This window comes from Helianthus annuus, chromosome 15 (genome assembly GCF_002127325.2).
Source record: "Helianthus annuus cultivar XRQ/B chromosome 15, HanXRQr2.0-SUNRISE, whole genome shotgun sequence".
In the NCBI taxonomy this organism is placed as follows: Eukaryota; Viridiplantae; Streptophyta; class Magnoliopsida; order Asterales; family Asteraceae; genus Helianthus; species Helianthus annuus.
In genome coordinates, this window is record NC_035447.2 from 89,651,239 (window position 1) to 89,675,238 (window position 24,000).

General features: G+C 38.4%; 2 protein-coding genes across 2 annotated transcripts; both read left to right on the forward strand.

The window, feature by feature from the left end:
* Positions 1-10,434: 10,434 nt before the first annotated feature.
* On the forward strand, positions 10,435-12,846 carry LOC110913388. The gene is made up of 3 exons (XM_022158223.1): positions 10,435-10,728; positions 11,452-11,747; positions 11,883-12,846. Exons 1-3 carry the CDS (start codon positions 10,435-10,437, stop codon positions 12,844-12,846), a joined length of 1,554 nt encoding a protein of 517 aa, XP_022013915.1.
* Positions 12,847-23,403: 10,557 nt separating this feature from the next.
* On the forward strand, positions 23,404-23,751 carry LOC110913387 (putative uncharacterized protein AFDN-DT). The gene has a single exon (XM_022158222.1). It carries the CDS (start codon positions 23,404-23,406, stop codon positions 23,749-23,751), a length of 348 nt encoding a protein of 115 aa, XP_022013914.1.
* Positions 23,752-24,000: the final 249 nt, after the last annotated feature.

Sequence of the window (24,000 nt, forward strand, 5' to 3'; positions counted from 1 at the left end):
ACCTAATTCAAATAACAATGCACACGAAACTGGGTTAGTAACTAATACAGCATTTACGATAACTCACGAGATGAACACCCTCACATCGAATTCACGACGAATGACAAAGTATAGCCCTAATGTGGGCAGCACTTAAACATAGGGCTGTAAACGAACCGAACGTTCAGCGAACAGTTCGTGAACCGTTCGGCGGGAAATTCGTTTATGTTCGTTCGTTTAATAAACGAACGAAAATGAACAAGAAATTCCGTTCGATTAGTTAAATGAACGAACATGAACAAAGGTCTCGTTCGTTCAATTGCGTTCGTGAACGTTCGGTAAGGTATTCGTGAACATTCATTCATTTGCATTCGTTTATGTTCGTATGTTCGTGTTTTAATTAAAGATTTTTATACTTTCATATATTTTATATATACTTTTTATACTATTAAACTTTTATTTATATCATTACCCTAACAATTAAACAAGGAAACCCTCTTTCACCTTGTTTATGCACCATTTCCCTTTCTTTTCTCATTATTTATATCGACGAATATCATCTACTTCCGTTCCACAATAAGGGATTCAAGTTCTAGTGCTACTCTCTGAGCCATCCACCTTTATCATTCGTCGCGTTCGCCAAATTTATTTGTGTTCGCTTGTGTTCGTAAACCGTTCGTGAACACGCTCATTTCCTTAATGAACGACCACGAACATAAAATCTCGTTCGGTAAGTGTTCATGAACCGTTCGTGAACAAATTTATTTCCTTAACGAACGAACACGAACAAGGCCTCTTTCGTGTTCGTTCGGTTCGTTTATAGCCCTACTTAAACATCCATTGGATTGGTTTCAATCGATCGGACATTGAATCGTAGTAGCGATCGAGTTATTACCCTGTTGTCGCGGCAGCGTTTCGTGATCGTGTATGTTTTTATAGTAAATGGACGATATCTCAGTGTACAGAACGAATTTTTAAGTCGAACCAACGCCAAAACTCAAGTGCCACACCCCTCTATATATACCGAAAAAAGGGCGCGCCCGCATGGCGCGAGGGGTGCCTCCCAACCATAGGGTAGCCCCGTGTGTTTGTAGCCTGGGTGAGTCGACAGAACGAGAAAATTCGATTCCTATCAAAAACTGTCGAGATAATACTAACTAGGGTTTACCCCCCCCCCCCCCGAGTTTTAGGGGCCCTGATTCTGATCCTAATTCCGGTTGTTCTGAAAATTTTAGGGTTTATGCAGGATTACTTGGGAGTCTCAATTAGGGTTTCCTTTTGAAAAAAATAAAATAATAAATATTAATTTTAGTGAGAGTTGTTACGTAAATGACCGTAGGTGTGCTACGTTATTCATGTTAATTAACATATGGAATATCATGGTTCACTTACTAATTGACCGTGGGTGTGCTACGTTATTCCCCTTGTTTACAAAAGCCGAATATCACCTCCCCTATCAAACAGTTACAATTAATGTTTACGTTAATTAAAACCATTTTATCATGATTTGATTAGAGGGAGACTATCCAATCCCTACAACGTCTATTTATTGGAGGAAACAAGATTTCAAATAACATAAAGTTAGGCGATCATGTTTTATTGCCATATACAACGTTATAACCAGGTCGTAGACGGTTAGAAAACTCAAGATTATATCTTTATATGGATGTTGTAAATGTAGTTTTTGAATTTGTTAAATTGTATTTCTTTATTCTTTAATCGTTTAATCACACTCTAGATTTAATTGTTTGATCAAAGTCTTTTAATCATAATCGCTTAATTATAATCGTTTAATCGATATTGTTTGATAATAATCGTTTAGATCAAAAAATTTAGAAAAAAAATATTGAAGTAATTTAAAAAATTACATATATATGGGCTTTCAAACTCATTTTCTCAATAAAAATACAATCAAAATTGAAGAGTGGCCCGTATATTCTCTATATGACCCGTATAATACTTATACATGCCATATAGAACAGGAGAAAATATTATCTAACTTGTATAAGGTTAGTCAGAGTGTGCGAATAGGGCAAGACTTTATCAAACCTAAAACCGAGAGTAAATTACCTCTTCTCCATATTGTTCCTAAGTCCTAACTCTAGTCAAGTTTGTTAGGGTTTCAACAACCAATCAATGACAATTTTATACTTTTAGTCAATGATGCAATGGAACTTTGACACTTTATATTAACTAGATTCGTTGATCTCGCGCGTTGCGGCGAAACGAAGCAAATGACAATGTAAAACAGACGTTATTTGAAATTGAAGCATGTTTTTAGAGAGTCAAACTGTCAGAATCGGTTTAGTTTATCACCATACCGTTTTACGACACCAAATAAATACTCTATTTTGAATACAATTTCATTTTAACAAAACTTATACCGGAATGTAGAGGGAAATAATTAAATACAACGCGTACCTAAGTTTTTAGAAAAAAATTAACAAACGTAAATTATTAGAGAAATTTAAAATTAATTGATAATGGAAATATGAATAAAAAAAGAAAATGAATTACTAAAAGCAAAAAATAAAAGAAAAAAGAAATATAGTTTTAAAAAAGTAAAATAAAACAAAAGGTATGTTAAACTTAAAAGTAAATATTATTATAAAATGAAATCATTGTTTATGGTCTTAGAAAAAATTAACGAACATAAGTTATTAAAGAAATATCAAACTAATCGAAAACTGAAATATGATTTAAGGAGAAAAACAAATAATAAATGAAAAAAATATGGTTTTACAAACGTAAAATAATAATATAAAAATATTATAAACTTAAAAGTGAATATACTATTATAATATTAAATAATAGAATATTAAAAAGTTATATATTATTATAAAAATAAAGTTACTATTCATAAAAAAATAAATAATAAATAGAAAGAAAATATGGTTTTGCAAAAGTAAAATAATAATATAAATATATGTTAAATTAAAAGTGAATATACTATTATAATATTAAATAATAGAATAATAGAAAGCTATATATTATTATAAAAATAAAGTTACTATTCATGAGCCTTCGTCAACAATATATATGTAATGTAATATATGTAATGTAATGTAATATAATATAATATATATATATATAATTCTACGTAGTTCGACATATAATATAATATATATATAATTCTACGTAGTTCGACAGTGCTTACCCTTCCTAGTAAAGACAGCTAGTAATTGACTTTTAACTTTATTTTGACCAACATTTCGACGTCGTTTATCCCCGAGGTTGACAATGTTTAGATTTGGTTCGTTTAATTTATGAGAGCTTGAGCACAAGCTTTATTTCTAAAACTAAATCTTAGCTTGTGATTTGCTTTTCAGACTTGACTCGTTGATTATTTATGAAATAATATACATTTTAAAGTATTCTTTTATACATTTCGCATACTATATTTATAAGATATAGGGTAAAGATCAAATGTAACTGAGTTTTAACATACTAAACATGAGAAATGAAGGATTTTTTTAAACTTTTTTCTCTCAACATGAGCATGATGTTGAGTTGCCAAAAAAACTCATGTGTTTACTCTGCAGTAATTATGTGTAATTACTTTAGAGTTATTACATAACTACTCTACTAGTGTGACAAAAAAAAATATTACTTTTTTAGATTATTGAACTAAAATAGATGTTTGACAAAATAAGAAAAAAAATAAAGAAAAGAAAATCCTCTTCACTTCTGAGTTTTCTCACATTTAGTATGTTTAACCTTATTTTTAAAATAACCTTACTCTCTATAATATATATTATTATTTAACTATTCTTATCATATTTTTACAAATAGTATTAATGTATATGTTATATACATATTAAATAAAAATTATATAAATAATATGTAAATTTTAGGTCGCGAGCTAGCGCGTGCTCATAGGTGATGGTCAAGGTTGGATTCTTTTATATAAAAAAAGCTGGTAAGTGTAGCTTAGCACATGTATTCTTTATCTATGTTTTCTTTCTTATAAAAAATATTACTAAGTTTAATGAACAACTTTTCATAAAAGCTGTAACTACAATATTTTTGGTATTTGGTATTTGACTTTTCATTGCTTTCTCAATCACATGTTTTAGTAAAAGGATTTATCCATGACTTTCTTAGTTTTCCCAATCATGTTTTTGTTAAATCACAGTTTTTTCATTACCCTCTTGTATTTTTATTCCAAATTGACCAAACACATATTACATAACAAAGGACTTAGTTAGGTTAGGAATGGACTCTACTCAAATTTGTTAAAACTTTTGCATCAACTTTTTGTGTATTTTACTGATTAGTTTCATTCAGAAACAGTAAAATTTTAAAGATCTTAACTCAAGATCTGCTTTTTAGAGAACTAAAATAATGTAATAATCAATAGTCAAACACATTCAAAGATATCTCTAGACACTATGCTTCTTCAATAGATTTGACACAATAATTACAATTGTTAAATTATAAGATAATGACTTTTTGATACACCCGTAAAATCAACTTTTAAAAATATCTAATCCTCACTTTATGGGATTTGAAGCCGAACTACTTTGATAAGGATAAACATGTGATATTACTAGGCTAAGAGACAATTGGCAGATAAAAACTTTTATTATTTTAGATCGAATTCAAGAGGAGTCTGCAAAGCTAGCATGAGGATCAAGTCAATTTCCCTTCAACAATAAGCGTACGTTTTTATATTCATCCGTGAAATTGTCCAAACCAATAATTGGTTCGGTTTCACGATAGGTTTTTTTATTAACTTTGGTCAGTTGGTTTCAAAATATCAAACTATGACGAATGGTTTGGTTTACGATTTCAAATTTCCCAAATCATATCATACCAGACCGTAAGATTTGAATATATTTATTTAAAAAAAATTATATCACATGTATTCGATTATTTGTATTTTATATTAGATTTAGTTAATAAATTGGACTACATCTATTTGACTATTAGCTTAGAAATGTAGTCTATACTACTTTGTTGTGAACTGTGAAATGTGGAATGACTATACTAATGTTTGTACGTCACCAAGATCATGAATTTATTTGTCAGTTCAATATATTCTGGTGTATATTTTGACATCTGCATGACTTGTATATTATTTATTGTATATCTTTTGGCTAATTTATTTTATCATAAACTGAGATCCTTAAGGATATGTTCAAGTGTTCAACACTTCAACCCACCAACCCATAAACAATGATGATTACTTGTAGAAGTTTTGTGTTTAATTTGGGTTTTGACTTTGTTTTATTTTCATTTTCATTTGACATTCAATATTACTAACATTGTTTATAGGATTGAAAAAGGCTTTACAAATTGCGTTTTGTTTTATCGATACTATAATGCTTCTAACACTAAGTTCTGCGTTCTTATTTGTGTTTTAGCATGCATTTTGCAATTTGCATTACTCTATTATTTTTTTATAAAGTCTCACTAAGTCTAAAAGGAACCAAACCGGAACCAAACTGTTAGTAACGGTTGGGTTCGAATTCTCAACGGTTTGGTTTCGGTTTTTAATAACCAAAAATCGTTGCCAATGGTTTGGCCCGTCATTTGACCTAAAAATTGTCAACACTGGACCATAAACACCCCTATTTATTTGCATTTAATATGCTTTTTTTATTTTTTAAGAAAAAATTACATCGTTGCTCCTTGTGGTTTTTGTCAAATTTCATTGTCAGATACTAATAGTTTTTTGTTGCAAAATTAGGTATTAACATTCTAATTTCTCACAATATTGAGTACTAAGCCCAAACCTTATTACAATGTTGAGTACTAAAGCCAAACCTTGTTAACTTTTTCGTGAAGTCTTACTAAAATGACTAAAATGCCCTTTAATAATTACTGTTTTTAGTCATTTTGTAAAACTTAGAAATCACAAGGACTATATGTGTGAAATAACCAAACTTGTTAAATCAAACAAAAAGAAAACCCGCTTTTCATTGGGTCTTCTCCGGTAAGTCGCTGGATTCCGGCCATATCGGATCCGTAAAAATTGTCCGTTTAACTTGTTTTTTCCGTTAATGTTTATCACTATCATAATCAAAACTAACAACTCGTTTATGTCACGTATAAACTGCGAATTATTCTTATCCACTAACCCGTTTAACTCTGAAAATTTCCATCATCCTCTCGATCCGTTATATATTTAATTCGTGTATAAATAAACGCATCTTGACCCGATGTGGCCTCATTCCGACACAATTCACAACCAATTTCGTCTCTACAACTAATCAGAGTCGCGTCGGCATACCAAAACTCCAATGATGCAATTCTTGTACATACCATCGCAAATTGGTACGATTATTACAAGCTATTTGTTCGTTATCTCATACAGAACCAAGCCCTAAATTTATTTCAACTTACTAGATCAGAAATTTATTTTAGTTATTTTTATAAATCTTAAGTTGGTTTATTATCTAGATTAAGTTGAAAAAATTATTTTACTAGCATATTATTTATAAACTCAAAGTTTATAAATAATAAACTTCTAATCCATTTAATTTTATAAACAAATATAAATAAAACAGAAGACATTACTTTAAATTATTTTAGTAAAATATGATTAATTAAAAAATAACCCCTGTAGTTACTAAAGAGTATTTTAGTCATTTTAGTAACACATAACAAAAAAAAAAAAGTTAATAATGTTTGGCCAAGTACTCAACATTGTGACCAGGTTTGGACTTAGTACTCAACATTATGACCAATTAGAACGTTAATACCTGATTTTGCAACAAAAAAACTATTAGTACCCGACATTGAAATTTGACAAGAACCAAAAGGAGCAACGGTGTAATTTTTTCTTTTTTTAATAAACATGTTTGTTTTTATGTCATGTTTGATCATACTTGATGCAATGGCCGATAGATTATGCGGTCCATCCTAAACCAAAATCCTAGCTATGCAATTGTTGTGAATTTGATTGATGTTCAGTATAGATTATGGGTTGCTAGTGTTACAACGATTTACCGAAGCTCCACTGGCGATAAAGGTTAGATTGCCTCTAACTTGAGACTATAAAAGATCATTGTTAGCCTCATTACGAGAGTTAAGTTCATAACCAAGCTCCAATATAAGAACAAGTATGATTTGTGTATAGACGCAAAATAATATATAATGTGTGTGTAGAGAGATAGAGATGGAGAGTGGAGAATTCAACATACATACCTTTTCTTTCTATGGGAGTATTTATATGCTGGAGATGAGTTTAAATTCTACACTCTTGGGTGTGAAGTTCTTGGGTTTGTTGTTGCTACTGGGTTTGTTTTATTCGATGTTTAGAAAGCCCATTTAGTTTTCTTGTGCACAAAGCCTATAACCCTACATAATCTTTATATATATCCATATCTATGTAATTGTAAACATTGTACGAGCTTAATAAAATATCTCTAGTTGCAGCCCGTAGGTTCCTCACTAAAACTGAACCACATAAATTCTCGTGTTCGTGTGTAGTGCTTTATATTTTCTCGCTAATTATTTGCATTTTTGTTTGAATTGGTATTTCACTATGATGACGGGGGTATCCCAAGACTAAATAAAATGACTTAGACACATTAAAGCCTAAAAGGTTAAAAGGTTCGAAGGTTGAAAATCCAGGAGTTGAGATAAAGTAGCACGTGAACAGTAGAGAGTCACATCTCTGATTGATTCACCAAACTCCCCATCCGCAAAAGCAGTATGAGTCCATAGAGCACAGCCTTTTATCCGCAGGTCAAAGGCTTCAACCCCCAAAAAGGGTAAAACCCCCACTGCAAGCACGTTCACTTGTCAAACAGCTTCCTCTTTGAGCAATGTCTTTTCCTATAAATTAGACACTTCATTAAGTGTGCAGGACATTCCAATCAGCTCTGAATCTTGGAGAATCTCTGGTCATTGCTCTCGAGTACTTGCTTCATGCAAGTCACTTTCTTTCACATTCAACACACACATTCTCTTTGTTCCTACATCCGAAACTTAGCACATCTCAGTGGAGGATCTTGAGCAAACAACAATAACAAACTAGTGAACCTCTCTCCACGTCTTGCAAACGTGGGGGACCCCACAACCTGCGTTAGGCAAAGTTGAACCCTTCAATCCTTTTGCCTAACCGGCCCAGCTACCATCCTTGGTCTATTATTTGTTGCATCAACAAGTTGGCGCCCACCGTGGGGCAACGCCACTATTTTTCTTCGAAAGACCTAGTAGTGTAGCTCCATTCTCTTGAAATTACCATGTCAGAAAGTGGATCCCCGGGAGAAGTGAATCAGGTTCCAAACACTTCTACCCCAGGTACTAGCCAAGCTCATGTGGCTATACCAACTTCTTTCTCGACACCAGGAAGCACTCCTGAGTTTCTCACTTTCAACACTCCAACTCCGTCCAGATCAGGGGTCCCTTCCCCTAATATCGGTGTCTCTAGCACCCCATCACATGTTGAGCTCACTCCCGAGGGGGTCGCCAACAATTTCCTTGAGTTAAGGTCTCTCCTCAACCAATATGTGAGTAGGGAAAGGGACAAGGGAGTGAGGATTCGTTTAGATTATGACGAGCCGGAGCCAACACTATCTCCTGGACCTCCCATCCCTCCTTTTGCAAACTCACAACCTTTGGTGTCTAGGGATGAGGCTGGTCCCAGTAATCCTCTTCCAAACCCTAACCCATATTTGTCTGCAAGGCCGAATCCTACAGCATATCCTCTCTTCTCGTCCCAACCTGCTATAAATGGTGCTCCTATGGGCCATGAGCTGACCCTTGACCAGCTCCTACAGTCCCCAGTAATGAGTCTTCCACCCTCAACAACAACTTCATGGGAACAAGCTTTGTCCGTGCTCCTCTTGGCACGAAGTGCTGCTATGAGCACTCCCTTGGGAGTTAGTTGCCCAGTTGCACCTGGAAGCCTTCAAGGCTTCAACCTTATGCCCCAGATGATGGCCAGCTTCCCGTGGTAGCACTTTATTAATCAGGTGCTAGCCACTCAAGGGAACAACAGTAACAGCAACAACGCGGGTGTAAGGGCTGAAGAAGATTTGGCCAAGCCTTATAAACCAAGTAACCTCTCATGCTTTTCACAGCAAATAGCCGATTATGATTTTCAAACGAAGATTAAGATGCCATCCCACATCAAAACATATGATGGGACTGAAGATCCTGAAGACAATCTCCATATCTTTACTGGTGCCGCAAGAATTGAGAAATGGTAAAACGCTGAATGTTGTTTAATGTTCATGTAAACCCTTGTCGGGTCAGCCAGAATCTGGTTTAATGATTTGCCTGCTCGAAGCGTTAGAAGCTTCGACGACCTCATCAAGGGGTTCCTAGCTAATTTCTCCCAGCAAAGGCGATATGTAAAAAATGCTACAGTAATCTTTCAGATAAAACAGAGGGATGATGAAAGCCTTCGAGAGTTCATAGAAAGATACAAGAAGGAAGGTCTAACATATGTAGAGGCAGATGAGAAAATGAGAGTGGCCGGTTTCATGAACGCCATTACCTCCAAATATCTCACAAGAGATTTCAACAAATCCCTACCCAAGACCTTGGAAGAGGCTCTCGAAAGGGCTGAAGCCCACATCCGGGGAGAGGAGGCAGTAGACATTAAAGAACAAAGGAAAAGGGGATCCAGCTGGAGAGGCCACAGCCCAGCTAGAAAAAGGGGGAACTTCAACTCCTATGACAGACGCCAAAAGGGTTCAGAGCAACGAAGGTCTGAAGGCCGGAACCCTTCCAGCAGGGAGAAAGGCATAAGTTTCACACCCCTTACCAAGGCCCCTCAAGAAATCCTTGCAACAGAAGAAGTCAAGCAAAACTTTCGGCCTCATAGGCCTCTCCCCAAAAGCAGGAAGAATGAAATTCCACACAATACTGTGAATTTCATGAAGAAAAGGGGCACCACACCAATGATTGCTTCCAACTTAAGAAGCCGTTAAGTTTGGGGAACTTGCTCACTTGGTGAAGGGAGTAAGAGACAAAATGGCTGGAGGAAAGGGCAAGGAAGTCAATATGGTGGATTTTGATGGAAGGGTTCCACACAAAAGGCAGCGGTTGGAAGCTTGGGAGCTTCAGTGTGTTTGTTTCCCTCCAACAGAGAAGGACCCTCTTGTGGTTGAGGCCACTTTGGGAACATTACAAATAAGCAGAACATACATAGACACTGGTGTTGCCACCAAAATCATGTTTGAAAAGTTCTTCAACCGTCTGAGCAATGAAGAACGTTCAAGGCTCCAACCCTCCGGGACCTCCATAAAAGGTCTTGCCGATATACCCCTTAAGCCTTTAGGGCAACTGACCCTTGATGTTCGTTTCAGCGAAGGTCAGAAGGAGAGAGTCCAACCACTCACCTTTGTGGTTATCAATATACCTTCAAATTATGATGTGATCATTGGAAGGCCGGGACAATGTGCATTCTATATGGTTGTGTCTGTTGGCCATGGCACTGTCAAATTTCCCACCAAGAGGGGAATAGCAACCTTTCAACCTTCTTAGGAGGCCTACATGGTTGAGGGTGAAAGTTCCAAAAGCGAAGAAGACAAGCAAAGGCTGATCATAAATCCTAAGTACCCTGAGCAGAGGATAAGGGTCAATCCAAGCCTTTCACAAGAAACCCTCTCATATCTTGAAAAGTTATTGACATATTATAGTGATGTCTTTGCTTGGTGCCCGGAAGATATGACAGGCATCCCTCGAAGCATTGCTGAACATGAGTTGAGAATACCACCTGATGTCAAGCCTGTTGTCCAAAAGAAACGAAGTCTAGCACCTGAAAGAAGCTTGGCGACATGCCAAGAGGTTGAAAAGCTTGTGTCAGCCGGCATTCTCCGAGAAGTCAAGTATCAATCTTGGGTCGCAAACCCGGTCATGGTTCGAAAGCCAGACAATTCTTGGAGAATGTGCATAGACTTCAAGGATCTTAACAAGGCTTGTCCCAAAGACTGTTACCCGTTACCAGAAATCGATCTCAAGGTTGACTCCCTCACCGGTTACCCTTTCAAGTGTTTTCTTGATGCTTACAAGGGTTACCATCAAATCCTCATGAAGGAAGAAGATGAAGAGAAGACCGCATTCCACATAGACAAAGGGATCTTTTGTTACCAAAAGATGCCTTTTGGCCTCAAAAACGCTGGAGCAACCTACCAACGCCTCGTTGACAAGGCCTTTGCAAGTCAAATTGGTAGAAACATGGAGGCATATGTCGATGACTTGGTGATCAAAAGCAAAACAGAATACCAAATGCTTGATGACATCCAAGAAACCTTCAAAAACCTAAGGAAGGTCAACATGAAACTCAACCCCGAGAAATGCTCATTTGGGTTTGAGGAAGGAAAGTTCCTGGGGCATATTGTGGGAAAGCAAAGCATTAAGGCCAATCCAAACAAGGTGAAAGTTGTTCTTGAAAACAAACCACCAAGAAGCAAGAAGGAGGTTGAAAGCTTAAACGGGAAGCTTGCAGCCTTGAAGCGTTTTACCTCAAAATTGGCTGAAAGGTCTTTACCCTTTTTCAAAACGCTCAAGGGTTGCTCCGATAAGAAGGACTTCAAATGGATTGAGGAGGCCGAAAAAGCCTTCAACCATATGAAGCAACACTTAGCTTCCCTACCTGAGATTGCAGCCCCGGAAACGGGAGAATTAATCTCGGTATACCTTTCAGTTGCTGAAGAAGCAATAAGTGCGGTCCTCACCATTGAACGAGACAAGGTTCAGGTACCCGTTTATTTCTTCAGCAAAACACTAGAATTGGCTGAGATCAAATATCATCCCTTGGAGAAACTTGCTCTAGCCCTAGTCCAAATGGCTAGAAGGCTTCGTAGGTATTTCCAAGCACACCCTATACAAGTGGTCACCGACCAACCTATTAAGAGTGTGCTTGAAAAACCAGAAAACTCGAGACGATTAGCCAAATGAGCAGTGGAACTAGGTGAACATAACATCACCTATGTCCCAAGAAAAGCCATCAAAGCCCAAGTCTTGGCTGATTTTATTGTAGAAGTCCCAAAGCAAACAATCACTGAAGTAAACACAGCTGTCACTGAACCCTCAGACCTTAAAGCCTGGAAGCTTTTTACTGATGGGGCTTCAAGCGTTGAAGGGTTAGGGGCTGGGCTCATTCTGATCAACCCAGAAGGGTTAGAATTCACATATGCTCTTCACTTTGATTTTCAGGCCACCAACAACGAAGCTGAATATGAAGCACTAATAGCCGGCTTAAGACTAGCTAAAGAAATGAAGGTCCAAAAGCTTGAAGTGTTCATAGACTCGTTGCGGGTATCAAGCCAAGTGAATGATAGCTACATTGCAAAGGAGCCTAACATGAAAAAGTACAAAGAAAAATCAAAAGAATTGATGAATACCTTCCAAACATGTACCATCAAGCAAATTCCCAGGTTTCAAAACAAGAAAGCGGGTGCCTTGAGTAAACTCGCATCTCTCACTTTTGCCCACCTTACCAAGAAGGTATTGGTAGAAGTGTTAAAAGCTCCGTCAATCGATGAGATGGAAGTTCAAGATGTAATCACCGAAGAAGATCCAAATTGGATGACTCCAATCAAGAAATTCCTTAGAAATGGTGAATTGCCTGGTGATCAAACAGAGGCTGAAAGGGTTAAAATCAAGGCAAGGCAGTATGTACTACAAGGTGAAATCCTCTACAAAAAGGGTTACCTTGCACCCTTTCTAAGATGTCTTGGTCCCGAGCAAAGTCAGTATTTGGTCAAAGAGATTCATGAAGGTATATGCGGAGCTCATTTTAGAGCTAGATCGGTGGTTGCTAAACTTATGAACCTTGGGTATTTTTGGCCCTCCATGCACCGAGATACCACTGAGCAATTAAGGAAGTGTGATGCCTGCCAAATTCATGCACCAGTCCCGAAGAACCCCAAGCATGACCTTGTCCCGATAACCTCAGCATAGCCATTTCATAAATGGGGAATGGATATCGTTGGTCCATTCCCACAAGCCAAAGGTGGAGTAAAATTCTTGTTGGTGGCCATAGATTATTTCAACAAGTGGCCTGAGGTTAAACCACTTGCAAAAATCACAGGCAAACAGGTAATTGACTTCGTTTGGGAAAACTTTATTTGCCGTTATGGACTACCGGGAGTGCTTGTCACTGACAATGGAAAGCAATTTGCTAAGAAGCCTTTCAGCGTTTGGTGTAAAGAACTCAGAATCACCCAGGTTTTCAGCTCAGTGGCATATCCACAGTCAAACGGTCAAGTTGAAAGAATGAATCGAAGCATAGTTGAAGGAATCAAGGCCAGATTGGGAAGGTATGAAAACATTTGGCTTGAAGAATTGCCAATTGTTCTATGGGCCATAAGAACAACCAAAAAAAATGAGCCACAAAAGAACACCCTATAGCTTGGTATTCAGGTCTGAAACCGGGATTCCAGCTAAAGTAGGAGTTGTAACACAACGAATTGTCAACATGGATCCCGAAATAAACCAAAAAGAGACCATGTTGAACTTACAACTCCTCGAGGAAGCACGAGACCAAGCTACAATTCAAGAGGCCAAGTACAAACAACGAATGGAAGCCTACTATAACAAAAGAGTCAAGAATGAACGTTTCAAGCCGAAGCTAGCAAAAAAGAGAACCAAGGAAAGCTCGGCCCAAAATGGGAAGGCCCATATGCCATCCTTGAAGCACATAAGGGCAGATCTTACAAGCTGGCAGACTCAGAGGGTAAAAGGCTTCCAAGACACTGGAATGGAAAAACCTTGAAAAGGTTCCATGTCTAAACAGGAAAGATTGGTTTGTATTTCACAAGTTGTATCTCAAGAGTTGCACTATGAACACTTTTTGTAAAAACAATATCTCTTGAAAGAATGAAGTTATTTTATTAAATTTGTCTTTCTATCCTAAAAGCAGGTTGAGAACCTAGCAAGAAACTCCATGGCAAGGGCCATGTAAGGGGATGAGCTCCCAGGCCACATCGCTCAATAGGTTCAAGGGTTGAATGGACCTATAAAAGGGGTGAGTTCCTAAATCAATACAACTCCATGAGACTTATTATTAAAAACATTATTGTCTCATAGATGGGTTTGAACAGCCTACACCAAATGTTCTTTAAGCCTTAGAAAAAATAATCAACAAATAGGCTTACAAAATCAAATAAAAACAAGAAAATAAATAGGATAGGTGCTATGTCTTCTTGTTAAAAATACCAAGGCTAAGTGACTGCAACACTGAACCCTTTAAGGTATAAAAAACATAAAGGCAACACAAACTCGACAAAGACAAAGCTACAAGAAAAAGAAATAACCTAAGGAATAATGCAACAACTTGAGCGAAAAGTTATAAAAAACTCAAAGATACAAACCAAGCCAAGTCACAAAACTAAGAAGCCTTAAAGGCTTCAAGCTACGTATGTGACAACCCAAAGCCTTAAAGGCTTCAACCTACATACGGGATAGCCAGAAAGCTTGAAGGCTTGAAGCCAACCAAGCTACCTTAAATAGGCACAAGCATAAAAAACACAACACAAGCAAATAGTTAAACATAATAGCATAATAAAGGAAGCCTTAGAAACTTCCAAGCATTCAAGAAAAGTTAGAACAAGCCCTATCGACTTGTAAACTTTGAAATTGTTCAAACGGCCATACACGCCCAACGACAACCACATAACAAGAACCTTAAGGGTTCCTGTAAAACCTAAGATTGTTTTAGTTAACATACAAACCACAAATTGTTTTCAAAGGTGCTAAGAAAGCTACGAATGTCCATCAAGCATCAGCAGGAGGCTCGGAAGCCCCAGAACTTTCACCTTTAACCTTCTTTGCATTCTTTGACTTCTTAGCTTTCATTCCACCATCACCACCAACCGCTGAAGCCTCCAAGCTTGCATCCTTCGAAGCATCAGGTCCTCCTGAAAGGGTGTCATCACTATCTCCCGAGTAAGATCGCTTTCTTGAAATGGAACCCAGGACTTCAGCACAGACTTTTTCATTAACGCCCTCCGGTTTTAGCTCCTGCAAAACAGTAAGAGGCTTACCAAAACAAGTAGAAACTTGGTTGACATACGGGTAGGTCAGTCTCTCCATCTGTTCAACAGAACTTTTGAAGATCTCAGAAGCTTCAGGACGAAATAAGGGAGACTTTTCCAAAGGATGCCCGGATTCATGAAGCTTGTAACCGGCGATAAGACCTTGATGTTTCCCCAAGTTGAGCAATTTAGTGTAAAATTCACCAAGAGCGGAATTGAACTCATTGGAGTGAAGAAGGTAAGTAACAACTTGCTGGAAACCTTGCTCAATTAACCATTGGTTATCACTGGAAGCTCGAGCAACCAAAGCTTTCAAGCCTTCCTTCTCTTCATCAAAGGCTTTCTGCTGAACAGATAAGGCCTCCTTATCAGCCTTTAGCTTCAACCGATCGACCTCAAAGCTTTTCTTAAGATCGCCCAACTCAATTTCATGCCTCCTGGTCAACTCACCGACCTTTTTGACCCAGGCCTCTTCCTTCTCGGCAAACCTAGCTATCTCTTTCTTCATGGCAGCCATTGAAGATTTCATTTTCTCTTTCTTCTTAGAAAATTCTTCATACTCATGCATCCTCTTGCGAAAACGAGCAACTCCCTGAGGAAGCATGGCAGCAAGGTTGCAAGTACTCAAAATCATGCGGGACAGCATCATGTCATCATCCATCTCAGCAATGGTGTTATGAACCGAAGGAGGAGCAATATGGCTTAACACATCTTCACAAACAGAAGCATCCTTAAAACTATCATCAACTTTCACCGACCAACCAGGCACATAAACCTCATCTGGATCCAACCCTTCAACATCCCTGCTCGAAGAACCTTGAACAGGAGTAGCTATAACATTTTTGGCCGGAGTCTTCTTCTTCCCATGAACAACCAACTTCTTTTCCTTCTCAGCACATACTTCAACACCTTGATCTTCAGAAGCCTCAATATCATCACTTAACTCCACTGGTTCAGTAGAAGTGGATTGAGGAGCACCCTTGAGTAAACGGCAAGTAGATCGACGGGTTGAAGCCTTGGGGGCAATAGGCTTAGAAAAAACCTTCACGTTGGAGACACTGACATACCCAGTACCCTCAAACCTTTTCTCAACACCTTTAACTACAACATTTTCATCAGGGACAACTGGGACATCCTCAAACGCAACATCAGAAGTATCGTCACTTTTTATGAAATCAAGTGCAGACATGACTGCAAATAACCACAAAACAAAAAGCACATAAGACATAAATTAAGAAAACATAAAAGGAATAAAAAGAAAAATGCATACCCGTGCCATTCCTCATTAGAACCGGATCCCGGTTGGCCTTTTCCCACGATTTACTAACCCCTAACAGAACAAGCAAATGTTCAGGAAAGGGAGCAACCCTTGAAGGGCACTCCCGGATGGCTTTAAGAAAAGCGTCATTCAAATCGGATTCAGAGGGTTCCGGTTCATTGAGAACAGCATCCGGGTGCCTCCACACCATCTTGAAGGGGACAATAGAATCAGAGACCCAGAAAAAACGATCTTTCCAACTACCAAGAGTGGTAACCATGGAAGAAATAAGACAAGCATCAACCTTGGATGTTTCAAAGGTGAACCAATCACCATTTTTGGCCAAACGGAAAAACCGACGAAAAAGCAACAGTGAAGGACCATAACCAAGGGCACGGCACAAAACTTCGAAATGTAAAACCCTAGCCATACCCTTCGGATGAATTTGACCAAAGGAGACTCGGTAATACTCCAACAAATTTAAAACAAAGAGGGAAAATGGGTGACGGAGGTTCGAAAACTCAAAATGACAACAATAAAGAGCAATCGAACCGGCCAGACATTTATCAATCGGAACGTCACAAGCCGGAGCAGTTGGTTTAAACTTGTGCCCAATACCATAATCCATGCAAAACAGTTCTACCTCTTCCTGGGTTAATCGAGAAAAGGATTTTGCCAAATCCTTACGAGCACCCATTTTGCAGAAAACAAGAAGAAAATAAGGAAACCGGAACTAACCTAAAGAGCGGAAAGATAATGTGAAAGAAACTTGAGAGATAATGAGGGATTGATTGTTTGGTCTCGAATAATAAATCAAAATAAAAGCCAAATAGAGGTTATAATTGCATAATAGTTATTAACCTAATCTCTACAAAAACTGCCGACCTATAAACAGCCACACATCAATCAAATCAGTTGTCAGTTTTTAAAATTCAAAATTCTCAACTGACTCCAAGCCTTGAAGCCTTCAAGCCTTTAAGCAATAAAATCAAATGTATAAAAGTCAGAAGTCTTTGAGCTCACTCCCAAAAACCTCTGACTTGGGGGCTGATGACTAGCCCAAGACTAAATAAAATGACTTAGACACATTAAGCCTAAAAGGTTAAAAGGTTCGAAGGTTGAAAATCCAGGAGTTGAGATAAAGTAGCACGTGAACAGTAGAGAGTCACATCTCTAATTGCTTCACCAAACTCCCCAGCCGCAAAAGCAACACGAGTCCATAGAGCACAACCTTTTATCCGCAGGTCAAAGGCTTCAACCCCCAAAGAGGGTAAAACCCCCACTGCAAGCACGTTCACTAGTCAAACAACTTCCTCTTTGAGCAATGTCTTTTCCTATAAATTAGACACTTCATTAAGTGTGCAGGACACTCCAATCAGCTCTGATTCTTGGAGAATATCTGGTCATTGCTCTCGAGTACTTGCTTCATGCAAGTCACTTTCTTTCACATTCAACACACACATTCTCTTTATTCCTATATCCGAAACTAAGCACATCTCAGTGGAGGATCTTGAGAAAACAACAAAAACAAACTAGTGAACCTCTCTCCACGTCTTGCAAATGTGGGGGACCCACAACCTGTGTTAGGCAAAGTTGAACCCTTCAACCCTTTTGCCTAACCGGCCCAACTACCATCCTTGGTCTATTATTTGTTGCATCAACACACTATGTCAACATAACAAGTAGTATCAGAGCTTCTGCTGGTTGGATTCACGTAATGTTTCGTAGTTTGGTGTATTCAAAGTCGTTTGAAGGCTTGTTCGTAACCCTAGGAGAAAAGAAATTGGTGGCACATTCTTTATGGATGTATTAATTCTAGATTGAATTAATTGAAGGGAGGTGCATGTATTTATTTTTTTTGTCGTGGCTTGCTAGAAGAAGAAAAAAATAATAATTAAATGGAATTTATTAGAATCATTTTCAAATAAAAGCCATCCTTCATTACTCTTATCTCGAAAAATAAGGATCCGGTGGGGTTGAAAGATTATAGACTGGGCAATCTGATTAGTATAATAAGCAAAAGCTGCAAAACTATTTCTAAGATTCTTGCAAATCACCTCAAAAAGGTTATTTGCCATCATCTCGGAACATCAGACGACATTCCTTATTTGGTAGATACATTCTTGATAGCCCTCTAATGTTAAACGAGCTTATCGCCTGGATTAAAAAAGATAAAAAAAAGGCTTTCCTTCTAAAAATCGATTTTGAAAAGGATTATGATAATGTCTGTTGGAATTTTCTTTTGGATATCATAGGTCAAATGGGTTTTCCTAATTTATTGTGTAAATGGGGTGAAGGCGTTTTAGTTTTGGCTAGATCTTCGGTTTTAGTGAACGGGTCCCCTACTTTTGAATTTGGCTAAAAGGGGTTAGACAAGGAGACCCGTTATTGTCGTTTCTTTTCCTTTTGGTTATGGAAGCCCTGTCCAGCATCTTTTACAAATTAGGGCTTGAGGGGTTTTTCAAAGGAATTCAAACACCTAACAACGGCCTGGTAATCTCTCATCTTTTTTATGCTGACGATGCCCTCTTAATGGGGGATTGTGATAGGGGTAATGTGATGAATGTGCCTATATGTCTGAGAATTTTTTATTTATGTTCTGGATTAAAAATCAACCTTCACAAATCAAATTTATACGGGTTGGTGTGGAGTATTCTGATATTTCGGATATCGCTGAAGTGATTAGGTGTAATGCAGATAATATTCCTCTTACCTACTTGGGGATTACGGTAGGGGCCAACATGAATAGAATTAATAATTGGACTTCGATTTTGGAGGTCTTTGATAGTAGGCTGTCTATTTGGAAAGCTAAAACTATCTTGATAGGAGGGAGGCTTACTCTAATTAATTCTGTTCTAGAGAGTCTCCCAATTTATTACTTCTCTCTTTATAAGGTCCCCGTAGGCATAATTAAGATTCTTGAAGCCAAAATAAGAAAATTCCTTTGGATCGGGTCTAGTGATAGTAATAAAATGAATTGGGTGGCTTAGGATCGGGTTACTTGGCTCAAGCAAAAGGGGGTTGGGTATTAACAGACTTAAAGAGGTTAATGAGGCCCTTTTAATTAAGTGGGGATGGAGGTATAGGGTAGAAATTCAAAATCTGTGGAGGAAAGTGGTGGAAGCTTGCCATTATAAAAACAATCAAATAAGCTTCCCCCGCTCAATAGAAACATTGTGGGGTGTTGGAAAAATATTTTGAAATTGATTTCCAAATTAAAATTTAATGGGAAAGGTCTAAATTGTATGATTCTTGGTAAAATTAGGAATTGGGAGGATATTCGTTTCTGGTTAGACACCTGGGTGGGCGATCTTCCTTTCATGGAAAGATGGCCACGTCTGTTCGGTGTGGAATTGTTTAAATCTTGCAGGGTTGTGGAAAGAATAGAAGCGGGCCAAGGAAATGGAGGTTTTTCTTGGTATTGGTCTAGACAACCGGAGTCTGACGATGGGCTCAAGGAATGGCAGGAATGTCAAGATGTTCTATACACAGTGAGGATGTCCACTGATAAGGATACATGGTTTTGGAATGATGGCAATCAGGAGGGCTTCTCAGTGAATTCTGTTAAAAAGTCTTTAATTAATGAAAGAGGAACATGTCATCTTCCTAATTTTGTTTGGTGTAAATGGGTGCCTATCAAATGTAATATTATGGCATGGAGAGGCAATTTGGATAGGCTTGCCATGAGAGTTAACTTATGAAGAAGGAACTTGGATATTACATTGATTATGTGTCCTTTTTGCGAAGATTATGAGGAAATGGTGGATCATTTATTTACTCCGTGTTCGGTGGCTAATCAGGTGTGGTCGGCTCTCAACGCCTAGTGTAATATCCCTCCAATATTAATTTTCAACTTCAAAGACATATTGGATATCCACAATTTCCTTCAGGCGGGAAAGAAGGAGAAAAAATCATTCAAGGCTTGGTGATTATTTTGTGTTGGTGCATCTGGAAAGGGAGAAACGAGTTGGTTTTCAATCAGAACAAGAGAAGTCCGCAAGATATTATAAGGGAGATAAAATTAAGAGGATACGCTTGGGCTAAAAATAGATCTTCCTATAATTATATTAGTTGGTTAGAATGGTGTAAATATCCATTGTATATGTTGTAATTGTGTGCCCTTTACCCGTTTGGGTTAGGGGTGTTGTTTGTTTGGCGTTTTGCCCGTTTGGGTCGAAGGTGCGTTTGAATGAAGTTTAATATTAAAAAAAGGGAATTGGGGGTTTTGAATTTTGTAAACCCTTGGAGCCGTCACTTTCATTTTACGTTGGTTATCACGATAAGGATTCATCAACCTTGAGTCGCTGATCACTTTTGCCACGAAACCTCCATAGCATCCGCTATTGCCGTTTTTTGGGTTTAACCCTGTGAAGCCGCTGTTTGTTGCGAACTAGTTTTGACTACAGTTGAACATCTCAAGGAACCGTCGTTTACACTTGTTTTTCTGTCATTATCCGGATGACAAGTTTACTCAATATTTTTTCTTATTAGGGTTTGTCCGGGTTGTTGTTTGGGTTTGGGTGTTCAGGTTTCGGGTTATATTTCGGGTCATTCAAGTTCGGGTTGTTTGTCAGTTTTGACCAGTTATTCTCCAATTGGGGTTACTTTGGTCTATTTTTCATTTGTCATCATGGCTGAAGACGGAAAATTGGTGATTGAAAAGTTTGACGGTTCATATTTTGGTTGGTGGAAAATGCAAATGGATGCATTGTTGGGACAAAAAGACTTGGATATGATACTTGAAGGAAAACCTGTGAAAATGAATAAAGCTGAAGAAGCTCTATAGAATGCCAAGGACAAGAAAGCTAGAGGGGTTGTAACATTGTCATTGGGGAGGGGCATTGCTTTTAACATCATGCCTGAAACCACTACGCGTGGTATGATGTTAGCCCTGTCAAACATGTATGAAAAGTTGTCTGCATCTAATAAAGTGTTCTTGATGAGAGAGTTGTTCACGATGCAAATAAAAGAGGGAAGCTTGCTGACCGAGCACATAAACAATCTGAATTCTCTTCTATCCAGATTGTTGTCTGTAGGAATGAAATTCAATGATGAGACCAAAGCTATTATTTTGCTATCTTCACTGCTTAAAAGTTGGTCTAGGACGGTGACTGCTGTCACTAACTCAGTGGGGCTCGAAGGGTTAATATTTGAAAAGATCCGAGATTTTGGAATTAGGTCAGGATGTTCGTAGCTGGAATACTAAAAGGTCGTCTTTTGAGATGTTACATGTTGGTAGGGGAAGGGATAATAGTAGGAATAGTAGGAGCATCAAGGGTCAGGGCAGGAGCTCGTCTAGGGCTTGCCCTAGTGTGCCTTGTTGAGACTGCAACGAAAAGGGGCATTACAGGAGTCAATGTCCGAATAAGAATTCTAGTGGAGGATCGAAAATTCTAATGGATTACACACTATTGTCGTAAGCTACTCTGATGATGAGGCTATGATACTTTGCGTAAGTATGGAATCCTGGGTCATGGATTTCGGTGCATCATTCCATACAACCCCTAACAATGATGGCATGCAGAATGTTAAAAAGGCGATTTTCGCAAGGTTAGGATAGGAAAGGGTAAATTCTTGGTGTGATGGGCATGGGGGATTTTGATCTGGTTACTACTTTGGGCACTATTTGGACTTTGTGTGACATTAGGGTCGTTCCAAAGCTTGAAACACAGTTGATCTACATTAGGCAGTTGGATGAATAAGGCTTGGACGTTAAGTTTGGTGGTGGAAAGTGGAAGGTCATTAATGGTAATCTCGCGGTTGCTAGGGGTTTCAAGAAGGGACCGTTATATACGGTGCTTGTTCCGTCTAAGGAGGTGACCACCCCTATTAAGACGAATGCAAAGCCGGGCTCGTCGATTCGACAGTTAATTGAGTCAAGTATGTAGAAAAGGACTTTAGGACTTCAGGTAATCAGCTTGAGCGTATTTGGAGGTCAGAACGTGTACAACATTTTTTTAGTAGTAGGAGCACGAGGAGTGTTCCGACACCGTCTGGAAATCGGCGTTGGGTTCAGAAGACCAGGTTTACAAATGAAATCTCTCCTAAGAAGTTTCTGCTAGTGGGGAGTGTTCCTCTGCGAATCCTTGTATCGGATGGTTCGAGACTATGGAAATTAGTTGGGATTGGAGATGGAAGTCGGGGTCTTTTGAGACCAGATAGAAGCCATCTGAGGCTTCAACGAGCCCTTCGGTTTATTGATGATGATTGGGCCGGTTGCAATTACGTTGATTTGGGATACATGGTTTGAAGTTTCGTTTTTCTTGGGAGTTGTACCTGGAAGACTTATGTTCTTGTGTGTGTTTGAAGTTTACGGGTTACTGAAGACATGGATTGCTTTGTTCTTGTTGGCAGATTTGGTATTTATCGCAAGGCCTTCAAGTGGGAGATTGTTGGGTGTGAAGTCCTTGGGCTAATTGTTTACATTGGGCTTGTTTAATTGGATGTTTAGAAAGCCCAATTTGTTTTCTTCTTCACCAAGCCTATAACCCTTGATAGTCTCTCTATGTATCCATATCTAAGTAATTGTTAACATTGTCAGAGCTTAATATAATATCCCTAGTTGCAGCCTGTGGACGTAGGTTCCCCACTGGCTCAGTATCACTATAGCGACCAGAACTACATTGTTGCGACAATGCATTATCAGGTGATATGAGGTTGAAGGCATGGCTAGCTAGATTATGTAGGTACTGATATTCTGGTGTATATAAATACGTTACCACAATACCACATACCTCTACGATTTATATGGTTTATATATACATTATTTCTTGGTCTTTCAAGCTTAGCCACGACTCACCTTAATGATGATACCGAAGTTGGATTATCAAAAGTGGAGCCGTGGAGACTACTAATAAGTTCTATAAAACCTTCTGTGGTTCGGAAATTATGAGTAACCCCATCTTTTTAATACGAGTGATCAATCAAAGGATATCTAGATAAAATTAAAATGTCGTTGCATATTCACACTTTTAATTACATATTTGAACATAATGATTTTAGTCACACGCTTATTTTAGTAACATGTATCTCAAGAATTTAAATAAATTTTATACAAATGAAGATGACTGAAGATAAAAGTTAAGGATAACAGAATGCATGTGGGAATGGATGGATAAAGGAATGAAATGGATCATTACCATTTCGTAGGCTTGTTTGGTTACCAAGTGGGAATGGAATGAATCATTACATTCTGTTGTTTGGTAGGCATGAAAAGATAGAGAAATGAAATTGGCGATGGTGGTAGTAGTTGATGGTGGTGGCGGTGGGTGGTGGTGGCAGTGGATGGGGGTGGCGATGATGGGTGGCGGGTGTCAATGGTCGGCGATGAGACCGATGGTTGGTGGCAGAGGTTGGTGGTGGCGGTGGTCGGTGGCAATGGCAGTTGACGTGGGTGGTGGCGGTGGTCGGAAGTGGCGGGTGGCAGTGGTTGGTGGTGGCGCCAGTGGGTGGCAGGTAGTGATGGGGGCGGCGGTGGTGGTGGTCGGTGGTGGTGAGCGCGACGTTGTATGGCAACAACGACGGGTGGTGGTGGCGGTCGTGGCTGCTGGTGGTAGAGGTCAGTTGTGGTGATGAAGGATGAGAGATGGATGGAATGAAAAGAAAAAAGCAAGGGGTGTAGATGGAATGAATTTGAAGGAATGAAATGTCTTATGTAATTGGTTATTCAATTACCTTGACTAACCAAAACACATTGTTTTTCATTCCTTCGTAATAGTCAATTCCAATCCAACTTCCAATCCTGCATATCAAACACTACCTAAGAACACTAAAAGTCACCCCTCATTAAGCTCATTAAAAGTGTAAAATCTTCCCATTTTG